This window comes from Amphiura filiformis, chromosome 3 (assembly GCF_039555335.1).
Source record: "Amphiura filiformis chromosome 3, Afil_fr2py, whole genome shotgun sequence".
Lineage (NCBI taxonomy): Eukaryota > Metazoa > Echinodermata > Ophiuroidea > Amphilepidida > Amphiuridae > Amphiura > Amphiura filiformis.
Window position 1 is genome coordinate 62,679,138 of NC_092630.1, and position 20,370 is coordinate 62,699,507.

Sequence of the window (20,370 nt, forward strand, 5' to 3'; positions counted from 1 at the left end):
AAATGCTTGTTGTAAAGAAATTGATCAAAATTCCATGCATCTAGCCTGAGATCTTGAAATCTAAAAGCTTGTACCGTATTCATTCCAATAAGCGCCCGTGCCCCAATAAGCGCCCACCCAGGGTATTTTCAATTTGCAAGGGTACAATTAATGTTGAAGTGACAGATAGACGTCAATACAGTGAAATAGCTGGAGGACTACAAGTCCTGTGTGATACATTTTCTGCATCAGGAACGCTACTCGAATGTCTCGGGACCCTTTTATAATGTACGTAAATTTGTCTCTAATAAACCCCCCTTACGAAAAAATTAAGTAAACCAGGTAGAAATAAGCGCCCACCCAAAATGACTTTGTTAAGTGCCCTGGGCACTTATTGAAATGAATACGGTACATGTATATTACCAACTGAATGCAACAAGTGGAATGCATGCTCAGTGCCAGAAGCGTGTAAGTGCAATAGCTGCCATGTGTAGCTGTCATGAGTAAATGAGTACAATATGTGTAACTTGTGCCAAATGTTCACATGGCAGCTATTGCACTTACCCACATTTTAGTGTCTGTTGGGCTTCCTTTCTATTTTCCCCTAATTGCCCCTTCACACTTCACTTTTCCCTTCACACTTGTCGACACACATGCCCTGTTTATCGCTTGAACAGAACACTATCACACCAAGGTCACAGGTCACACTGCTATACAGTGTGTTCAACATATGAAGTACCAATATTCCATGACATGATTCAATTGGCCAATCTGGCCCCACATTACATTGTAAAATTATCAGTAGCTATTGGCTAGAATTTGACCCCCAGACCATCCTGTTTGGGAGATGAATATTATGTGTGTAGCGCTATGGGGGAGGTTACAAAATAATTCAAATCCAAAGCCAGTAGTTTTGCTTCAGGGAGTGGTCACGCGGAAGAGCGGTAACTGGGACTTGGTTGAATTTAAAAATGGTCTACAAGGTTGACTTAAACAACATCCATTTGGCTATTATTTATCTTTATGTACATTTAACAAGTCTCAAAACATCTTTTCAAAAGTGTTTTCACCAACTAATGTTAAGACCTGCTGATGGTAGAATAGATCGCTCACAATAAGTACCTTTTGTACGACGTACAGCAAAACAGAATCCACCTTACCTATGATCGTCCTCGTCTTTCCATCTATTCCTGTCATGTCTGTCGTCTTCTCTTCTGTCTTCTTCCTCATCAATATCCTCATCTCTGTGTTTTCTCCTGTCTCTTTCCTCCTGTCTATGATCGTCCTTGTCTTTCCGTCTCTTCCTGTCATGTCTGTTATCATCTCTCCTATCTTCTTCCTCATCCCTGTCCTCATCTCTACGTTTCCTCCGGTCTCTTTCTTTGTCTTTACTATATCTGTCCTTTTCATAATCCTTCCCCCTTCTGTCATCGTCATCTTTCCTCCTATGTCCCTTGTCACTCCTATCTTCATAGTCTCTTCTATTTATATTATAATCATCACTTTGATGACTCCTGTCTCTGTGTTTTTCACTAGTTCTTTCATGATCATCTCTATGTTTCCTTTTACTAGTTCTTTCATGATCATTTCTATCATCGGAATCATAGTCACTGTGTCTTTTCCTATGTTTTCTGTCATCTCTGTCTCTTTTTCTCTTCCCATCTGATGGGCTATCATGACCATTTTCTTCCCTCCTCTTGTCCCTCTTCTTGTCCTCTTTTGTCTCCTCCTCTTTTTGTTTAGCCAACTTGTCATGACCTCTGCTGAACTTTCCTGTGAAAAGAAAAAGAAGTAAGTATATCAGGGTTAGTGGTGTTATCGATAGAGATTTTGTGTATCGCCATGTCGGAAGAAAATACTTCCGACAATCGACATGTATCGACAGTCAACAACCTGACAGCGTGGGAAATATCTTAACTTGCCCATTGATCACCAACCGACCTCCAATTAAGCTTACCCAATTCATCAAAACAAATGCTCTACTATGATCCTGCATGTGGCATTACTGCTCTACCTCACGAGATCTGCACAGTAGTGAACATTATGTCATGATATTCCAAAGCTGTAATTGGTTGGAAGGTGCCCATGTCACTGACATGATAGTTACATATATGTAATTGCATGTCACATAATTTGTGAATTCTATGATCCTGGTTGAGGGGGTATGTCTTAATATAATGGTGTCTAATTTTTGTTGAAAGTTGCTTAAGGGATCTATAATGAGCGTTTATGGCGTTTCGACAGTATTTTTTTTTGTGACATGAGAGCACCTCAGACGTATCGAATTGCATTCTGAATACGAAGCATGTCTTTCTGATCTTAAATAATTTTCATTTTTTTTGAAATTCACGATATAATACAAATTTTATGACAAATTATTAAAATTTGATATTTTCAAATTTTTGATAATACAGTCCTCGAAATAAATTTTATAAATCTAATGATATATACTTAAAGTGTATGTAGCTGGAAGGAAAAGCCGACGATCAATTGAAAATTTTGACCTTTTATATTGAAAATATGGATTTTTTTCCAAAAAGACCTGGGAAAAAAATCCATATCTTCAATACGAAAGGTCAAAATTTTCAATTGATCGTCGGCTTTTCATCCCACCTACATACACTTTAAGTACATATTATCAGATTTATAAAGTTTACCGAAAGCACTGTCAAATGTCAAAATATCAATTTTAATCATTTGCCATAAAATGTGTATTACATTGCTAATTTCAAAAATCAAAATTATTTGATATCAGAAGGACATTCTTCATATTCAGAATGTAATTCGATATGTCTGATGTGCTCTAATGTCCCACAATAAATACTGTCCAAAGGTTCATACCCCACCCCTTAAGGTCAACAAACTTGTGCTATTTATATTTCAAATGTTTAAGCTATCAGCGGCTAGTGGCTTTTGATGTTGTGACGGTACATCGTTTGTGTATCGATACTACCATTGAGTGTTCCAACATGTCGGAAGTCTGTGAATTTTCCGACTATCGACACTTTCGACAGTCGATAACAGGCCTAATCAGGGTAATACTGGATCATGGATTCTGTCTGTCATGATCAAGGGTGAAAATAAGAGCTTTACTACCAGGACTCAGTTTGGGAATAAAGTAAGTCCTGGCTCACCTAAATTTAGTCAGGACCAGGACTCACTTTAGTCTAAGCAGGACTAACTTTTGTTTTAGTAACAGTCAGAATGTAAGCCAAAATGGTCTACTCCCTATTCCAGAAAAATACAGAACTAATTTTTTGGAATTAAAAAAATATTATCCAGTTTTGCCAATTGAAACATTATATAGCTAAATCCTAATCCTTTAGTTAGTCCTAACTAACAATAAAAGTCAAATTTTAATATTTTTGCAATTTGAGGTAAAATGGTCCAAAAACATGCAATTTTGCATGTTTTCTTACAATTGTAGTCATAAAATTGTAAGACTTGGCACAAGTCTAAGCATTCAAAATCTTGAGTATAGGCTAAGAGTTAGCTCATAATTCTAATATTATATGTTATTTTTGCTTATTGGTTATGAAAAAGATTGGAAAATGTGTTTTCCAAAAATTAGCATGCATAACTTGAAATTAGTCTTTGTTCAAATCTTTGGGCCTGATTGTCACAGAATATGAAAACGTTCGAAAAACACCCTAAAAATGCGTATTTTTGGTCCTTATTTCCAAAAATTGACCAAATATTAAAATTTGACCATTATTGCCAGTTGCCAAATATTTTTTTAATCCAAAAAAATTAGTTCTGTATTTTTCTGGAATGGGGAGTAGTGGCACAGTACAATAAGTCTACTTTCAACAATAATAACTCAAATTCTGAAAATTGCAGAGAAACCCCTTTTTTTGATTCACCATTTCCTTTTTAATGTGTATAGACTGCATGGTGACAGGATACGGTTCAGGACAAAAAGGGTAGCCTTTTAGTAACTTAAAGATGCCGCATAGATATGCAAGCAAAACAGTTGCTTCAATGCGTTGACATCACTGCCACATCAGGGTGAATAATGGTTTAGAAATTCCACACCAGTTGGGTGAAAATTGGGGTCATTCGAGATCAGAGGCAATAAGCAACGGAATCAGTAGAGTTGCACTGCATTATTTTGCGTGTTTTTTTATTGACACATTGCACTGTGTGACGTACTTGCCGATACTAAGGTCCAAAATAATTTCCCCTATAGCCTGTGTATCACTGGCATATTTGCATCATCCCAGTTCTTTGTAATAATTGGGAGGAAAAACAACTATGAAATCAGATGTTGCATGATGCATGTATATAAGAAAAGTGTCACCTCAGACTTAAACTAATAGATGTAAGGAATTCAAAGTATAAAATCACCTTCATTCAAAAGACAATGTGTTGCTTTTTATCAGTATTTCTTTCTGTCATCACTGGTGACTGGTATTCTTAATCTTTTTTAATACTAAAAGCCTGAAGTAAAGGACACAATAATATTGGGAGCACGGTGGCCGAGTGGAACAGGCTCCGACTCATAATCGGAAGGTTGCAGGTTTGAACCCCGGTGACACCATCGTGTTGTGCCCTTGAGTAGGAACTTTATCTTGAATACGCCTCTCCACCCAGGTGTATAAAGGGTACCAGCATTCTTAAATGCTGGGACTGTAACAGACTTGCTGTGGAGGTGTGGCGATCCCCACATAGCAACATTTCACAGTGGAGTCACACACGCGATTAGGCCAGTTAAGAGTCTGGCCTAAAGAGAGATTGGCACTGTAAAAAATGCAGGTTCGACTCCTAACTACCTTTTTTTACCTTAAAGGACATAACAGAATGATAACAAACCAACCTAGATCTTTGGCATATTTCTTGTACTCGTCTTTGTTTACTAGTTGTACTCCATACTGGCTGAGTGTCACTGATTGGTTACTGATTGCAAGCTTAATCACCACACGAGCATTATCATCATCTACACCTTCGATCTGGAACACAAAGAAAGGAAAGGTACACATAAAATAAGCATGCACCTCTTGCTTTCACTTTATCGCCATAATATATAATCTTCAGCATTCAATTTAAGGAAATAAATCTGGTCAATCGCATGACCATGTCATAACATCTGGTCATCTGCCAAAATTTTTGGTCATCTGTATATATATTTAGGTGAACATTTTTCTGGACCTAGAGCGAAATGCTAGGATCATTCATGGTTGATTTCAAAAATAATAACAATAATAAATTTTGTGTTTTTAATATGTAAAGTTATAATTTGTGTTCATGTCATACTCTATTAATGATTTCAAAATGGATACAAATTCAATGCATTTTGAAATCATTAATAGTGTGTGACATGAAAACAATTTATTACTTTACTTTACTTTTTAACATTATTGTATATTTTATCTGTTGAAAAGTCTATTGCAATTATAGTTATTATTTATTCCTGATATTAGACTATTTTTATATTGCTGAAAGCAAAGAAACACAAAAGTATTTCATTCCTTGTTTTAGCCATAACTTGATCAAAATCAATGTTTTTGGTGAATTGGTTGCTTGTTTGTGTCAAAATGTTTTGTGTACAAAGACAATACAGACCACAACGGTACATCACAGATGGGCTGGAGGGTATTAATGTCACTGTCTTGAAACAAAAAAACATAACCAGTCAATCAATCAAATACTGTAAACGTTCACCTAATGGCACTTTGGGATCCCTTGACAAAACTGGAATTTTACACACAAACTAAAAGTGCCCTCCCATAAAAATCCCACCAGCAAATAAGGGCACATACCCTTAATTCTTGTTGGGATTTTTAGAGGAGCTCTCTATTTGTACATGAAATTTACCCCAAGGCAAAGGAGCCCTGGTGCGCCATTAGGCGAACGTTTACGGTATCAATCAATCAAACATCAATCAATTACAATGGTTACCTTGCCATACAGGTTCTTATGTGGTCCACTTGTTACCAACACTCCTGCTCCTTTTGCTATGCCAATAGGTTCCTCCTCTATTTTCTTGTCTCCCGGTTTTCTCTTCATCTGTTTCTTGGGCATTACTGGCCGCTTGTCAGCACCTAGACCTTGACCTTTGGGTCTCACTGTTACCTCTATTGGCTTCACTGTCCTGGTTGGGAAAAAATTATGGTGGAAGAGGATTAGGTATATGTACCGCATTATATTATTACAGAAATTAAAAAGTTTTTTAATGCTCTATCCACAATCATAAAATAGTTGTGTCCCAGTAATAATCGCTCGGTTGACATTTTTGATGCTTAATCACCTCTACATCCGACTACCATCATTATTCAGGGATGTAAGTAGGCCTGACGAAAAAAACCCTGAAAATCTGGAAAAAATCAGAAAAATGCACGTAAGGCTGAAAATATTAATAAATAAAAGTGCGGAATTTGGACCAAAAAAAATCTGGAATTCCAGATTAATCCTGAATTCTAAAAAACTTTTATTCTCAGTAAGCCAGTATCTTTAGTGTGCATTTCATTGGGCATAGCTTCATATCGTAAACATTCCTTGAAAGAGTGCTGCAATATAAGCACGCGTTTAAAGATGCAAAGATTCGCCTCATGGCGCTATTGGGTCACTTGACAGTGGAATTTTAGGCACAACCTAAAAGTACCCTCCCATCAAATTATCACCAGCAAATTAGGGCACAGAAACTTTATTCTTGCTAAAATTTCAAAGAATGGAGCTCTCTATTTGCACATGAAATTTACACCAAGGCAAAGAAGCCCAAGTGCGCCAATATGCCAATCTTTACGGTATGTCACCATTTGGCCCAGTTATTGGTGCACGAAAATGTGCAATTCTGTATTACAATTAATCAATTTCATGACTTTTTGAGTCAAAATTGGGTCAATTTGTTAAAAAAAGCTTCATTTGGTGCACCCAATTTGAAGAGAGAGAATTAACACTGGTATTGACATCAGAGTCACTAATGCAAGCAGTTGAACTCAAGGCAAAACAAATTAAATTGGCCTTTGACTTTGCTCACAACTGAATTGCATCAGCATTGGGCTATTCCAGTTGATATCCACACTACCCCTGTGGAATATTTTGGAAATATCTTCCATAGGGGGATTGTGTTTTTTTTAAAGTAATTGGTCAGAGTTAATCATTTTGAAACCCATACTCCCTTTGTATTATGGCTTTACATACATACATGTATATCTTCCAAACTGGAGTGAGTATTCAAATGGAAGTTAATCAATTTGTCTATTCCAATCAAAACTCACACTCCCTCTGTGGAAGACTTCAGCTAAATCTTCCACAGGGGTAGTGTGGATTTTAAATGGAACAGCCCATTTTTACAATTTTACCCACCATCAAGATTGCAACAACAGGCATGTGGTTGTTGGGGTAAAACTCTGCACAGGCTATATAATGATTGTTTTTAAATTATCCGTCGGTTTCCACTTGGACATCAGTCTGAACTGAAGACAGGACCCTAGTCAATATTTACTGCTACACACATTACCATGATTGATTATACCTACAGGGATCTGGATACTGAAATCAAAAACAATTCAAGAAAAAACAACTCACTTCTTCATTTTGTCTCCTATGCCCTCTTCTGCTTTGAATCCCATTCCCCTGAGCATTGCCATACCAAATTGTTCTATTGGTACCTGGCCATAGTCATCTTCAGATGTCTGAATGAAATCAAATATTATCAATTTATATGTATCGCTCATTCTACAAAATCCGGTGCCAATCCACTAAAAAAATAGAAAAAATAAAAGTTGTTCAAAAAGACCTGCTTTTTGTGTTTTTTTAAAGTAAATGTATCACTACTTTCAGATGTAAAAATTGCCAACACCACTTGCATATTTTTTCTTTCAGGAAGTCATGATGTTTTTTAACACTAAAACTCAATGTAATGTGAGCTACGTTACCGACTATAAAATGGGCTGGTTTTACTCAATCCAAGGTCATAAAAAGCAAATTAAAGATCACTTGAGTGAAATGTAAAACAGATTTCACCATTTCATAGAAGTTTTGAAGATGCTTAAATGAGTGTGTAACATAGCTCACAGTAACGTAGTTCACTGGTTTTTAATGTTTTTAATGTGATTTGCGAACGTTAGAACGTTATGCCGGTTAATTCTAATATAAATGGGGTTCGACCACTGGTAGCTTTCACATATTATTAGGAAGTACATGTAATACAAGTGCATACTATAGAATCCTGGTAACGTAGCTCACCAATCTTAACATGGTCGGTCGAAATTTCAATGTTTACAACATTTCTATGCCAAAAATGCTACAGCATCACGATTTTTATTGTGATTTTAAAAACCTATAAGTGTTTCCTTTCAAAAACCGCAAATTACATTGATACCGCTGTTTTACTTCTTTCCAATAACGTGTGTTAAAAAGGGGTAACGTAGCTCACAGCGTTTTGGTGGAAAGTGCAATTTATTTTAGAATTACACAAAGACATTTTAATCACTAAAAAATAATGTTGATAAACAATATGATGGTGCGTTATCTAATTAAAAAACAACAAATATGTAAAGAAATCGCATTTATTCAAAGAAAATATTCAGGGTTAGATATGACACTTGAGCTGTGGAAACGCATTTTTTTAGCGATTTTTGGGCCTTTGCAAGGGTTAATCAGGCTGAAGAAAGCATTTAAAGTATGGAAAACTATATATGTCCGTGTAGATCTTGTTGAGTTCTACCAGAAAAACAACATATTTGATGCCCTAAATGCTCGACAAAGTTTTTGTGGACCAAAGAATGGAAAAAAGGCTATTGGCACCGGATTTTGTAGAATGAGCGGTATATACAATATCAAACATACCATCAGTGATCCATGCCAAGCAGGATAAGTATTTGATTTTTTTAAGAATTTGCCTAAACGTGAAAGACAAGACAATAATATTTTTATTAGGTGTTTTTTTTTCATATGAAAAGAATTGGCAAAAAGGACTATAAAATGGCATTGTAAACAAATATGAAGCTCCATTCAATTGTACAGGTCTGTCAAGTTTCCATACAGACTGTCTCTTCCAACATTGAATCAAATGTGACCATTAACCCTTATTTGAAAATACATGATAACGTCATACAAGTCTGACTCAATCACATCAATGTTTTTTATTCAATGGTTCCCACTTACTTTGATCAGTTTTTCACTAACACCATTGTCAACCACACTCATCGTATGAGATCTAGCTCACACAATTTCCATGTCCCTAGAGTTAGTGGTCTTAGATGGCGGCTTAGCAACAACACATCACAAAACTCAAATGGTCTCCGACCAACTATGAAAATTATCATTTAAACGAGATATAATCGTATATATTCTTCAATCTGCTAAAGATCCAAGTTCTCGTCATTATATTTCAAACCCAAAACACCGTCGACGTGGCAAGGGAGCATCTGTTACTAGTACCAAAACACAAAGAGGTCGTCCGAGCCCTGGTCCGAGGATACTATACCGTTGCTATTCTCCCCACCTGCCGGTGAGTATACTGTAGCAGAATTACAAGACCATATCCATAATTTGTTTGACAAATTTCAACAAAATGTGAAAACAACGTCAGATGACCTAATGAGCAAAATGAAGGAACTAAAAACAAATCTGAATCGTTCATTGAATTTCAATCAACCCGAATAGACGATTTGGAAAAACAGGTAAACGGTGAAAAAAAAAAAAAACTCACAGGTGAGATAGCAAGCCTACTAACAGAAACTTGAAATGCACTAATCAAGCCTAAATAAGCAAGAACACTTCTCAAGAAGAAACAACGTAAGAATAATGGGGTGCCAACAACAGTAAGTGAGAAGTGTCTGGAAATTGTGGAAGTCATCTTGGGATTCTAAATTCAACATGGCCGACGCCCAAGTTGAAAGAACTCATCTAGAGATGTCATAGGTAGACTAAGTGATGGAAAGTCTCCTCACATCGTAGTCAAGTTTCTATCTTATAGGGACAAAATGGATGTACTTAGAACATCCAAATCTGAGCTAGATTCGGAATCCTATTTTATAGTCAATGACCTAACAAAACAAGATCTGGATCAGTGGATGAAAAGAAAAAATGGGGAAAAGAATTAGTGAAGAGTTTGTATAAACAGAGGTGTTGAATTACATTTCGTTGCAGTGAGACCGAACGCAAGAAAAGGAGTTCTATCTGAATGGCTAGAAACTGATCGCTAGATCGCTCAGTGATGAAGTACAAACTCAGATGTAGAGATGTATTCAATGTCATTCAAGAAAGTTGTATAGTGTCTCACTATGGTGCATTGTATTATAGACTTGTGATTTAATATTCTATACAGCATGTGGATCTGAGCTGAATGGGCTTGGCTTGTTCTTTTCATATGATTATATTTCTCAAACAGTTGAATATATCACATTATTATCGTCACGATTTAAAAACGTTTGGTGAAAATGCAGTAAATGTGTTTAAAGAAAACAGCAATCGCAGCTGAGTGTATTGAATTTCCATTTAGTGTATTGAAAACAAAACCCGGGTTTTTACCGGACAACAAATCAAATTTTCTTGTAATGGCAACATCATATGGGGTACTGAGCATGCGCAGATTGTAAAAACGTGTATGAATGGAAACGCTGCGGTATATCATATTGTGTAAGTGATATGCTTAGCCCGAGTCGCTCAGCCTATCTCGAACAAAATCGCCATGCGTAGCTGTTGAAGAACGAGTGGATTCGCCGTACTATCACAGCCATTTTTGACAAAGATATAGGGATGATGACTCTGTGTATGGCCCATGTAAAAGTTATCACCCTACCCTAGTGACCTTTGACTCTTACCTCCTGAGGTCTCAGTGACACATCAAGCTTCTCATCTTCTTCAAACCCTTCTGGTACACGGTTACGCATCAGCAATGGGATGGACATATTCAAGTCACCTTGACCACGGTCATGCCATTCATCATTATGCTCTGCAGCTTCTGTAAATCGGAATTAAATCAGTCAATCAATCTATCAATCAATCAACAAATAAGTTCAATCGGCACTGCATTATCTGCATTCTGAGTCCACAATAGAGAACTTTCAATACAATTGTCAGAATTCTAAAAAAGGAGTACCATAATCCAAATATGTGACTTGCTACCACGAAATCAGCGTAAAGCCAAAAGGTGTTAGTCACTCAAAACGCCCTGGCTACTGCGTTGCTGTTCACCCACCTGTTAAAGCCACTAAGTATATCTGCATGTCCTTTGTGAATGGGGGCACAATGGGTCATTCACGAAGGATAATATAATTTACTACTGGCTTGTAGTGGGTGGTGGCAAACAAAGAACATCAACTTAGTCAAATATCTCGAAACTACCAACTCAACAAAATGAGTATAAAGTCGCGGCGACTTTACCCTGATTTCGTGGTAGCAGGTCACATCTGTAAAACAAGTTTATTTCCCGAGCAATTTAATTTCACGAGCACCTCAGATTCACAAAATTTAGGAAATTAAATTGCCGCGAAATTACATTTGTGAAAATATGCTTGTAACTGGTGTTAAATTCGACAACCCTAACTCAAGAAATTAAATCTTGAATATTACTAAATTTAACTATATAATATTGTAATATTATGGCATAAATTATTATTTGTTAGACATTTACCTTTTAACATCATTAACATACTTCGTTTATCATGACAAGTATCATATAAATTCCAAAAACCTTAAACTTTCACGTACAACTTGATGGGGGATTGATTTGCTTGTGTTGATACCAGTGGCGGCGCCAGGAATTTTTTTTCCGGGGGCATTCAGGGGGCAAAATCAAAAAATTACCGCAAAAAGGTGAAATTTTCGTAATTTTGGGTTTTTACTGGGGGAAAGAGTTCTGACTGGGGGACATTTGCGTGTGGCGCTGCCACTGGTAGATACATTCGATGCATAGAAAATAGTGACACTGACTATTTTGGCACAAGTTTCCTTTATCCTGTTTTGCCAAATGAAACTTGGCTTCATTTACGTGACATCCCTTCAGTCCTGTAACAGTTTACCCCTATAATGTTTGGCCTACATCTTGGACAAATGAGATAGCATAGCCAGGCCTGTAAGAGCCTTCACTCACCTCTTATAAGTTCTTGTACTGCTGCATCATCCACACTATTTGTCGCTCCTTCTTTTTTGACTGCATCAACTTTATCTCTCTTATTACCATCATTCTGACGACTTTGGTTGCCAGTTGATTTGGTAAGCTTGATTTCCTCCTTTTGCCATATGTTCCTTTGAATTAGCGGTATTACCAATTCCTTGGGCTCTTCCTTTGGTTTCGTACTGTATGTAAAAAAAGATGAATGGACATTTCTAGTTTAGGGTTAGGGTTGGGGTGGGGCAGTCTTGTAATAAGACTAGTAGAGTTGCACCCTATTCGGCAATCGCTCCTATGGTGCTTTTTTCACAACTTTTTACTGAAATTGTCCGAGTTCAAAACACACGTTTATCATCTAAATAATCTTTGATTTCCTTCTTTTTTTGTGACTTACAAACTTCACTAACTGGTTTGGTATGATAATTTGAGAGAGTCATAATTTTCGTGTTAAAACAAAGAAATTAGAGCTCTTCAAACAGGGGAATGACATGGGCTGATTGTTCTCGAACTCATTTCACCTTCGCAAAAATGTGTCTACCTCCTGGTCGATTTACGCCAATTTGTACGGATTTTTCGAGGTATTGGTATTCAAAACCTTTGTATTGGTCATATTTTTGAATTATACGAATGTGTTATTTGCATTACCGCCGACAAATGGAATTTAATATTGTGTTTTTTCCCCCGATTTTCGTAAATTTGATAGTTCGAAAAACACGCTATTTATCCATCCAATCTACTTTGTTTTTTGCAACGTACTGCGTGCAAGATCACTGGGTTGGCATGATAATTTGAAAGTTTCGTAATTTTTTCGTGTTTAAACAAAGAAACTAGAGCTCTTCAAACAGGGGAATGTCACAAGCTAATTAGTATGCATAATTGCTCACGTAGCGGTACGCGCACTGGTTGTTATGCATATTTACTTTCACACAGAGCCATGAGCAGTGTTTGTGCGTGCACCTGTCAATGTGCGATGCGACATACACAGAGATTTGTGTTCACTTCCTTCTTCCTATATACGTGCATACCTCAAATGGAGTATTGTCGCACGGGCTTAACGTGCACAGTTGTTTTTTACCTATGCATGATCCTGGAACCTAGAATTGATTGCAGATATCAGAACCGGGGATGGTCCCTCTTCTCTTTTCGAATAGCTCTGACACTTAACGTGCACAGGGTTTGACTCTTCCTGTACATGGGACCAACAGCTTTACGTGACTTCCGAATCACGGACGAAGCACATACACTACCTATATCTGCACGTGCTAAGCAGTGTATGGGGCGCGAAGAAATTCTTCAATTAAATTCTGATATTAATTAACTGAACTTAATTGAAGGATTCCCAACCATATAGGAACTTTTTGGGAGGGAAGAGAATTTTCACCTAAGGCAAGCCCAAGGCTCGAACCCTCGTCGATCGTATCTCCTGGCTGGCAGCGCAACGCCTTAACCACTTGGCCATCTCGCCCTCCATGGGCGATTAACGATTTGACTTAGAATTGGCCAATCAGAATTGGTCTGTTCATGGCGATCTTTTCTTTTAGACCACCCGAGCTCTATAAGGTTTAAATTTACGAATTTATCAAATTAAACTTTCGCATCAAGGTTAAACATGTTTTTAATAATACAAACATACCTTTTATTTCTTCAAACAAGCTTTATTTTGTTCCAAAATCCCGTTTTTATCGCAATTTTGACGTAAAAGAGCTGAATACAAAACCGGTGATGCAAACTCCAAAACATTCGCGTAGCACGAGCGCTTGATGTATGCTCGTTTTGACGGTGATTTACGCTCGCGTATCAAGCATTTTCAAGCGCGTTGACAGTATTTTATTGTATGACGCAATTTTGCATTGATTCAAGATGGCGAATTTCTCGAAAAAAACACGATGTATTTTTCTTTTAAAAAATCCATCATTTCACAAATTCTTTGCCACTTTCCACTCATCTGATCATCTTTTTACGTGACGGAACTGATGCTGATTTTACAAAGGTATGTTTTTTGCTTTTCCGATTATTTTTAAATTGTTTTTTGAGACAAAAACTGCCTAGCAGAATAGCTGTTTCACTTGTTTTCAAAAAGTTGTTTTAACCTTGTTTTTACCCCATAATTTCCCTCATTTATCGAAGCCCTGCCCTCCTTCCAATACATTAAACCTTGACTTCAAAGTGTTTGGCAACTGTTTAACCTTGATGCAAAAGTAAACCTTGATGCAAAAGTAATAATTTAGTCCCTATATAGCGAGGGTGGTCTAAAGGAAAAGATCGCCCTGTTCATGATCATGTATATTGTGTGTTGCTATATAATATTGTCAAACGATTGATTCAGCCAATCAGAACCTCACTTTCGTATATATACGCTCTGCACGCTCACAAATGTATATTGTAATCACATGAACTGTGAACAAGACAAGTGCCGTTCGTCTCTGACAAAAACTTTAGGACCATGAAGTTTCGGGCTATAATCAATTGCAGTACTTAAACCTTTGCTTTGACGAGCGTGTACACATATTTTTTAAGCATGACATTGTTAGTAGGCCGGGTAAGCTAAGCATGCGTATTTACTGCATTGGACGCACTTGTCCACTTACATTCGGGTCTGTGAGGGTGCTCGACCAGGCATAGGCCAGGCACAGATCCAGGCATGGGCACACCGGGCCCGTGCCCCCCCTTTCGAGGGTAATATTTAAAAAAAAAAATTTTTTTACAATTTTGTTGAAAAAAATAAAAAAAAACCCTTTGTTTGGCTTTACATATTTACATGTTTTATGGAAGATATAAATCGTAATTTGATCATGATCCCATGCATGGCGGATCCATGCAGGGCACACCCGGACTGTGTCCCCTTTCATGGTCCATGAAATGGCTTTAATTCGGCCTTTATTATTTTTTTTTTCAAATACTGAGGGGGTGCATCGTCCCTCAGACACCCTCCTCCGCATATGGATAAAGAAGTGCCCACTTAGGCTTCTGTTTTGGACCAGTCGCGGGGCAGGTGGAAGGGCACACTGGCCCGTGCGCTCCCGCCCCCTCGGGCTAAAAAATAAGGAAAGGAGAGAAGGGAAGGGCGGAAAGCGGAGAAAATGAGAGAAAGAAAAGAAGAGAAATGGAGAAGAAGAGAAAAACAATATTTGCACGTAATTGAATAGGCCCACGCCTTCTTCTTATCCATGTTATCTGTGATTAGGCATTGCTTGAAGGCGGGTCCTCTCCCGGGGTCCTCTGCCCAAAAGCCTGTGAAATTACTGCGGGCCCGTCGATACGCAGGGCCCGTCACATTTTGTCACCAACATTCTGTATTAAGACGACTCAATGCATCAATCCGTGCATGCTTTATTAGGCCTAAGTCCAATAAAGTGTTATATATTTAAAATTTTGCAAATTGACTGAGTTAATTAACGCGGCTGTGTACTATAGCCATTGTTTCTTTCTCAAAATTGAGTTTTTATGATATGTTTGTACCTTGTTATGTTTTTTATAAATACAAGGAATGAAAATCCAGATTTGTAAACTCCAACTGCAATATTTTAAGGATTTTATTTCACTATTCCACTCGTGTTTGAAATTGAAAAGGAAAGAAAATCTTTGTTGTACCAGCAAGGTACACGCGCTTAACAACTCATCGCGCTTGCGTATCGCGCAATTTGTTAACGCACAAATACGCGACGCTTAAGCGCTTGACGCTTATCTGCATGCGCCTTGGCGCATCTTATGGAAACACCACGGAAGCACTGATTTCACAAAAACCTAGTGGTCAAATGGCTCCGTTTTTAGCTGATAAAATGTGGGGTTTTTCAAGTTCTTTCCCCCGATTTAAATATCAAGTTATGAATGGATTTCGCTCAAACTTCTCAAGGGGCTGTGGATTTACCCGATGTTCACGTTTTACAATATAAGTTACAAAAGCGAAAACTGTCGCATTCTCCTGTGAGATTCGATGAAAGTGCAAAATGTGACCACTTTAAACTTCAACGGCCATTATTTCAATGTTCATTTTCTCGGTAAAATGACGATTTAGGTACACGATAACTCAATAAATACAGCATCTATAGGTAAGCAAATATGATCATCGTAAAAAGCATGATCGACTCAAGAAACGGTTTTCTCATTTTTTATATTTTGGTCTATTTCCGATTTTGGGCATCATTTTGTGCAAATAGGCGTTTTTTGAATTTTAAAAGTTCATTTTGATGCCTTATATGGTCAATATCTCAAAAATAAGGCCAATATCAAAAAATAAAAAAACGTTTTTGGAATGGAACCTCAAGATTGAGCTAAAAACAAAATAATATATTTTGGAAAGAGTGTTTTTTGTTATGATGTACCTAACAAATATTGCCAAAAACTCACTTTTTGTGATTTTCTTCAAAATTGTTGTTTTTACCCCAAATCTGTATTTATATTAAGATTTATTGATGTCTTGCCTTCATAAAATGTATACTTTTATATGTTTTCCGCGAATAATTACAAAGTTATTGCACTTTTACTACACGCATGTCTGAGAGTACACAGCCACCTTAAAGCAATGCTAATAGTGTAAAAATATGCACCAAATGACTTAAATGGGACCTTCATTTTGCAAAATTTTCCAACTTCTGAGGGGGACTAAAGTGGTAGCCGTGTGCGCTTCTGTTTTGGACATCTGTACACTTTATGTTTTAACATGTTTAAGCAATAATATAACCTAATAATTAGGCCTACAGTAATCATGGTAATAGTAGTGAATAATGGTCTATGGCTTCAATTGGGCCTTCATTTTCACACCCCCTGCGTATGCATAACGAAGTTGCCATTTTCACTTACTGCTTTGGACACCAGACCCTTTATGTTTTTATACATGCCTGTAACAGCTTCTATAAGCAGAGATGAGGTTACATGCTATGTGTAAAGGGCTACATGCTGGAGATAGCACATTCTAATGGTGGGAATTTTGATCACAAGAATTTATGTGGTGGAATAAACACATTTAAACACAGTTTTTGGCAACAAATTTCAACCAAATTGATATTTTAAGTGGACTATAATGCAGTAGGACTTTAAATAATCAAGTTTGGCCACTTGTTGTGAAAAAAACCAGCTGTACATTGAAAGTATGCTTTCCTAGTTTGTATGTGGATTGTAAGTATGTACCATTTTCTGCGTATAGTTTGTGCCCCCCCCCCCTTTTCAAAAATCCTGGATCCGCCACTGGCATAGGCTGCCGAGGCGATCTGTTGAGTGCTGTTGCCGAGTGGAAATTTATGAAAGAATTGTGCGCCGTCACGCGTTGTTAGCTCGAATTTGCCCCAGACAAGCGAGCACCTACACCAGTGTCACTTTGACTCGCTTAGTGAAGCTGACACTGCTTAGGGTTTTAGCAACAACGACTTTGACAAGGACGCATAACCAGGCGCAAACAAGCAGACATGTTCGCGTCCACTACGGAACATGTTGCATTTGATGCGGGCGATAACAGCGCAGTAATCACGCAAAAGAGCGCATCAAAGTACATGTTATATCTGGTTCCATACAGCAATACGCAGTATTGCTGTCTGGTAAGCAGGTACTAATTGAGACGTTGTGAATTGAGCGTCGGAGCCGGTCAAACACAGAGGACTAGCCTACATCCCGTATCCTACTATCACTCAAACAAGCAAATCTCTTCACGAATTCACTCACCTTGCGATCCTACATCATCAGTTGAAACAAACATCTAAGTTTCCAAAACAACTTTGTCATTCCTCAAAACTACAAGTAACTTCATTAATAAAAAATTGAAATCATACTATTACCCGTTATTGAAAATTTTGTTCGATTTATGTGAACCAACAGAACGCACGAGTCGAGTTCAGTTTACCAAAATGGTAGCTCCTGCCTCCTGGTCACCTCAGATATGACGTCAGTATCAAGCTGCTTATTAAACGGTGGATCGGATTGGTTGAAATCAACGCCACGTTTTTGAGGGTACATGCCACCAAATAGCTTTCCATAGACTTTACGTGCAAAACAGGGGTCACGTTTTAGGCTATAAGTCGAGTTACATCTTACTTTGAAATATATATTTGATATCATTTTAATCAAAACAAAATTCTGCATAACATATCTGAATGACACCATATTTTAGGTCTACTTTTTGAGAAAAATAGCGCTATATAAAAAGACCCGATTTTCCCGTGTTTACGTCTGACTGCTAACCGCGTTTTGACCTCGTGTGTTCATGCGCTCATCATCGTAAACATCACTCAAATTTTCGCGTTTTCTGTTCAAATTAGTAGAGATCACATTCACAAGTTCTAGCAAAACACGATTTGCAACACTAAAATTGTTAATATTGTACCGATTTTGCACATTTTTATGCAAAGTTGGGACTATAGTCGTGATAAACTTTTACCGGAAACCGCTTCACACGCGGATTTAGTGGTATGAACCCTTGAAGAGGCTAAAACATCGTTTTTAGGCCTTGAAAATGATTTTGTTATCTTTTTCACTACATTTTGAATTAATTGTAAGAAATTTTGGGTTATTTTCTTTCATACTTTAGACAGGATGCCGATTTCAAGCACAAGCATGATAGCCGACAATTGCCATTTTTCGTCATTTTGATGCACATGAATGCACAATGGTTGCTGATTTGCTATTTTCATGAAGATATTAATTGATGTTAATAGTAAACGTTCTTTGAACTTCTTTTGCAAGTGCATAACTTCAAAATTAAAACATTCTCAGTACCTGCAGAATATTTAAAAAGACAAGAAATGTCAATCAAGTAGGCCTACCCCCCTCCATCGTCACTTTTAACCCGTTTTGTCCAAAAAGCAAATGTAATGAATGGCTATTTGAAATTAAATATTAATATAAATTAAACTTTGAATGTTATAACAATTTAAAATACTGGACAGTGGTATAAATAAAGCAAACTAGAAACTTAAATATCTGAAATCTATTTTTTTATGTAATTTGATTAAAATTGAAGGCCAAAACTTGAGTTTAAATGACAAAAAAGTTGGTTAAAATATAACAATGAAATTGAAAAACTTCTTTGTAATTTAAACACCAATAAACAATGTTTTCAATATTTTGAAACTCTTCTTTATTCATATCAAAAGGTTTCAAACTTCTACCAAAATCGGAACTTTTATTAAATTGGAAATAAAAGTAAGCCTATTCGCGGAAAACGCACGTACAGCGAAAAACATGGCGGCGCCCATGCACGCGCTTGTTGATGTCCTTCCTCATTTCTTCGCGTGCATTTTAAATAGATAAAGACGCGCGAAAATCGCATGGAATTGTTCCTTAAAGGCTACATGCCACTATGTAGCTTTTCATAGACTTTACGTGCAAAACAGGGGTCACGTTTTAGGCTATAAGTCGAGTTACGTCTTACTTACAAAGGGTTGGGGATCGCATTTTTAACTATCACTAAATGTTTCGGAATTGAGGTCGGCTAAAAAGTAGACAGTTTCGGGGACTGTAATTGGTGTAGATGTCACATTTTGAACAGTGAGCGATAAGTGACCAATTTCATGCTCAGCACAAGTGACTATCTTTACTCAGGGTAAGTACATGTATCATTGTATGCGATATTTCTCCGCGCCTAGTAACCCCGTCAATCCGTCAATATCACTTTGGATACGGGGCTTCACCTCCCGCTGTGGTAAGGGATGGGCAGTCATAGGTCTAGGTGGTATGTCTATGGAATTTGCAACATCACGGTAGCATAGTAATCGCGCTCGTCAAACAAAGGTTTACTGCAAATGTCAGTATTTATGAGGATTGAAGGTGCAAAATTATGCAGTCTTGACAAACCTTTTTACTTCCTTTCCTTCCAATTCTGAAACAAAATCTGTTTCTTCTTTGACCTCTACGTGTTTATCATCAATTACGCTTTTCTCGATTTTAGATTGTTTTTCAATTTTCTTGGTAAAACCGAAAGAAAACGGCTTTTTGTTGCTCGATTCTGCCATTTCACGTACACCGATCGGACGTTTTTTGTGATGTCTTTTATAGTGATGGGCGGCGCTGATATAACATTTTGACTAATTCTTGAGCATATCGATGCACAGCCTGCAGGGCGCACAGCAACAAAATGACACAGAAGGACAGCAGAGGCCCCGGAAGATTTTTAATATTGGGGGCGGGGAGGGGCAAAATTTTTGGCCTGCTCCGGAACGCGAAACGCTGAAGGGGGTGGGTGCGGGAGGGGGTGTCCCCCTCCGGCGATTCGCACGGAAGCTTTTGAAATTCTTACATTTTTACATGAATTCTACCCGGGATTCTACCTTACATTTTGAATTATACGTACCTAAAATTACGAATATTACCTTAAAATTATGAATTTTATCCTTATTTTTTAA

The 20,370-nt window shown here is 37.4% G+C and overlaps 1 protein-coding gene across 1 annotated transcript in view; it reads right to left on the reverse strand.

Moving 5' to 3' along the window:
* LOC140148908 (G-patch domain and KOW motifs-containing protein-like) overlaps positions 1–20,024 on the reverse strand; it is a 28,990-nt gene extending 8,966 nt beyond the window's left edge. The window contains exons 1-7 of the mRNA XM_072171009.1: positions 19,823–20,024; positions 12,020–12,225; positions 10,749–10,888; positions 7,507–7,613; positions 5,878–6,070; positions 4,796–4,928; positions 1,140–1,752 (exon numbers count right to left, since the gene is read on the reverse strand). Of these exons, the coding sequence (XP_072027110.1) occupies positions 1,140–1,752; positions 4,796–4,928; positions 5,878–6,070; positions 7,507–7,613; positions 10,749–10,888; positions 12,020–12,225; positions 19,823–19,980 (1,550 nt within the window). The 5' untranslated portion in view covers positions 19,981–20,024. The remainder of the gene's footprint in view (positions 1–1,139; positions 1,753–4,795; positions 4,929–5,877; positions 6,071–7,506; positions 7,614–10,748; positions 10,889–12,019; positions 12,226–19,822) is intronic.
* Between the last annotated feature and the right edge of the window lie 346 nt (positions 20,025–20,370).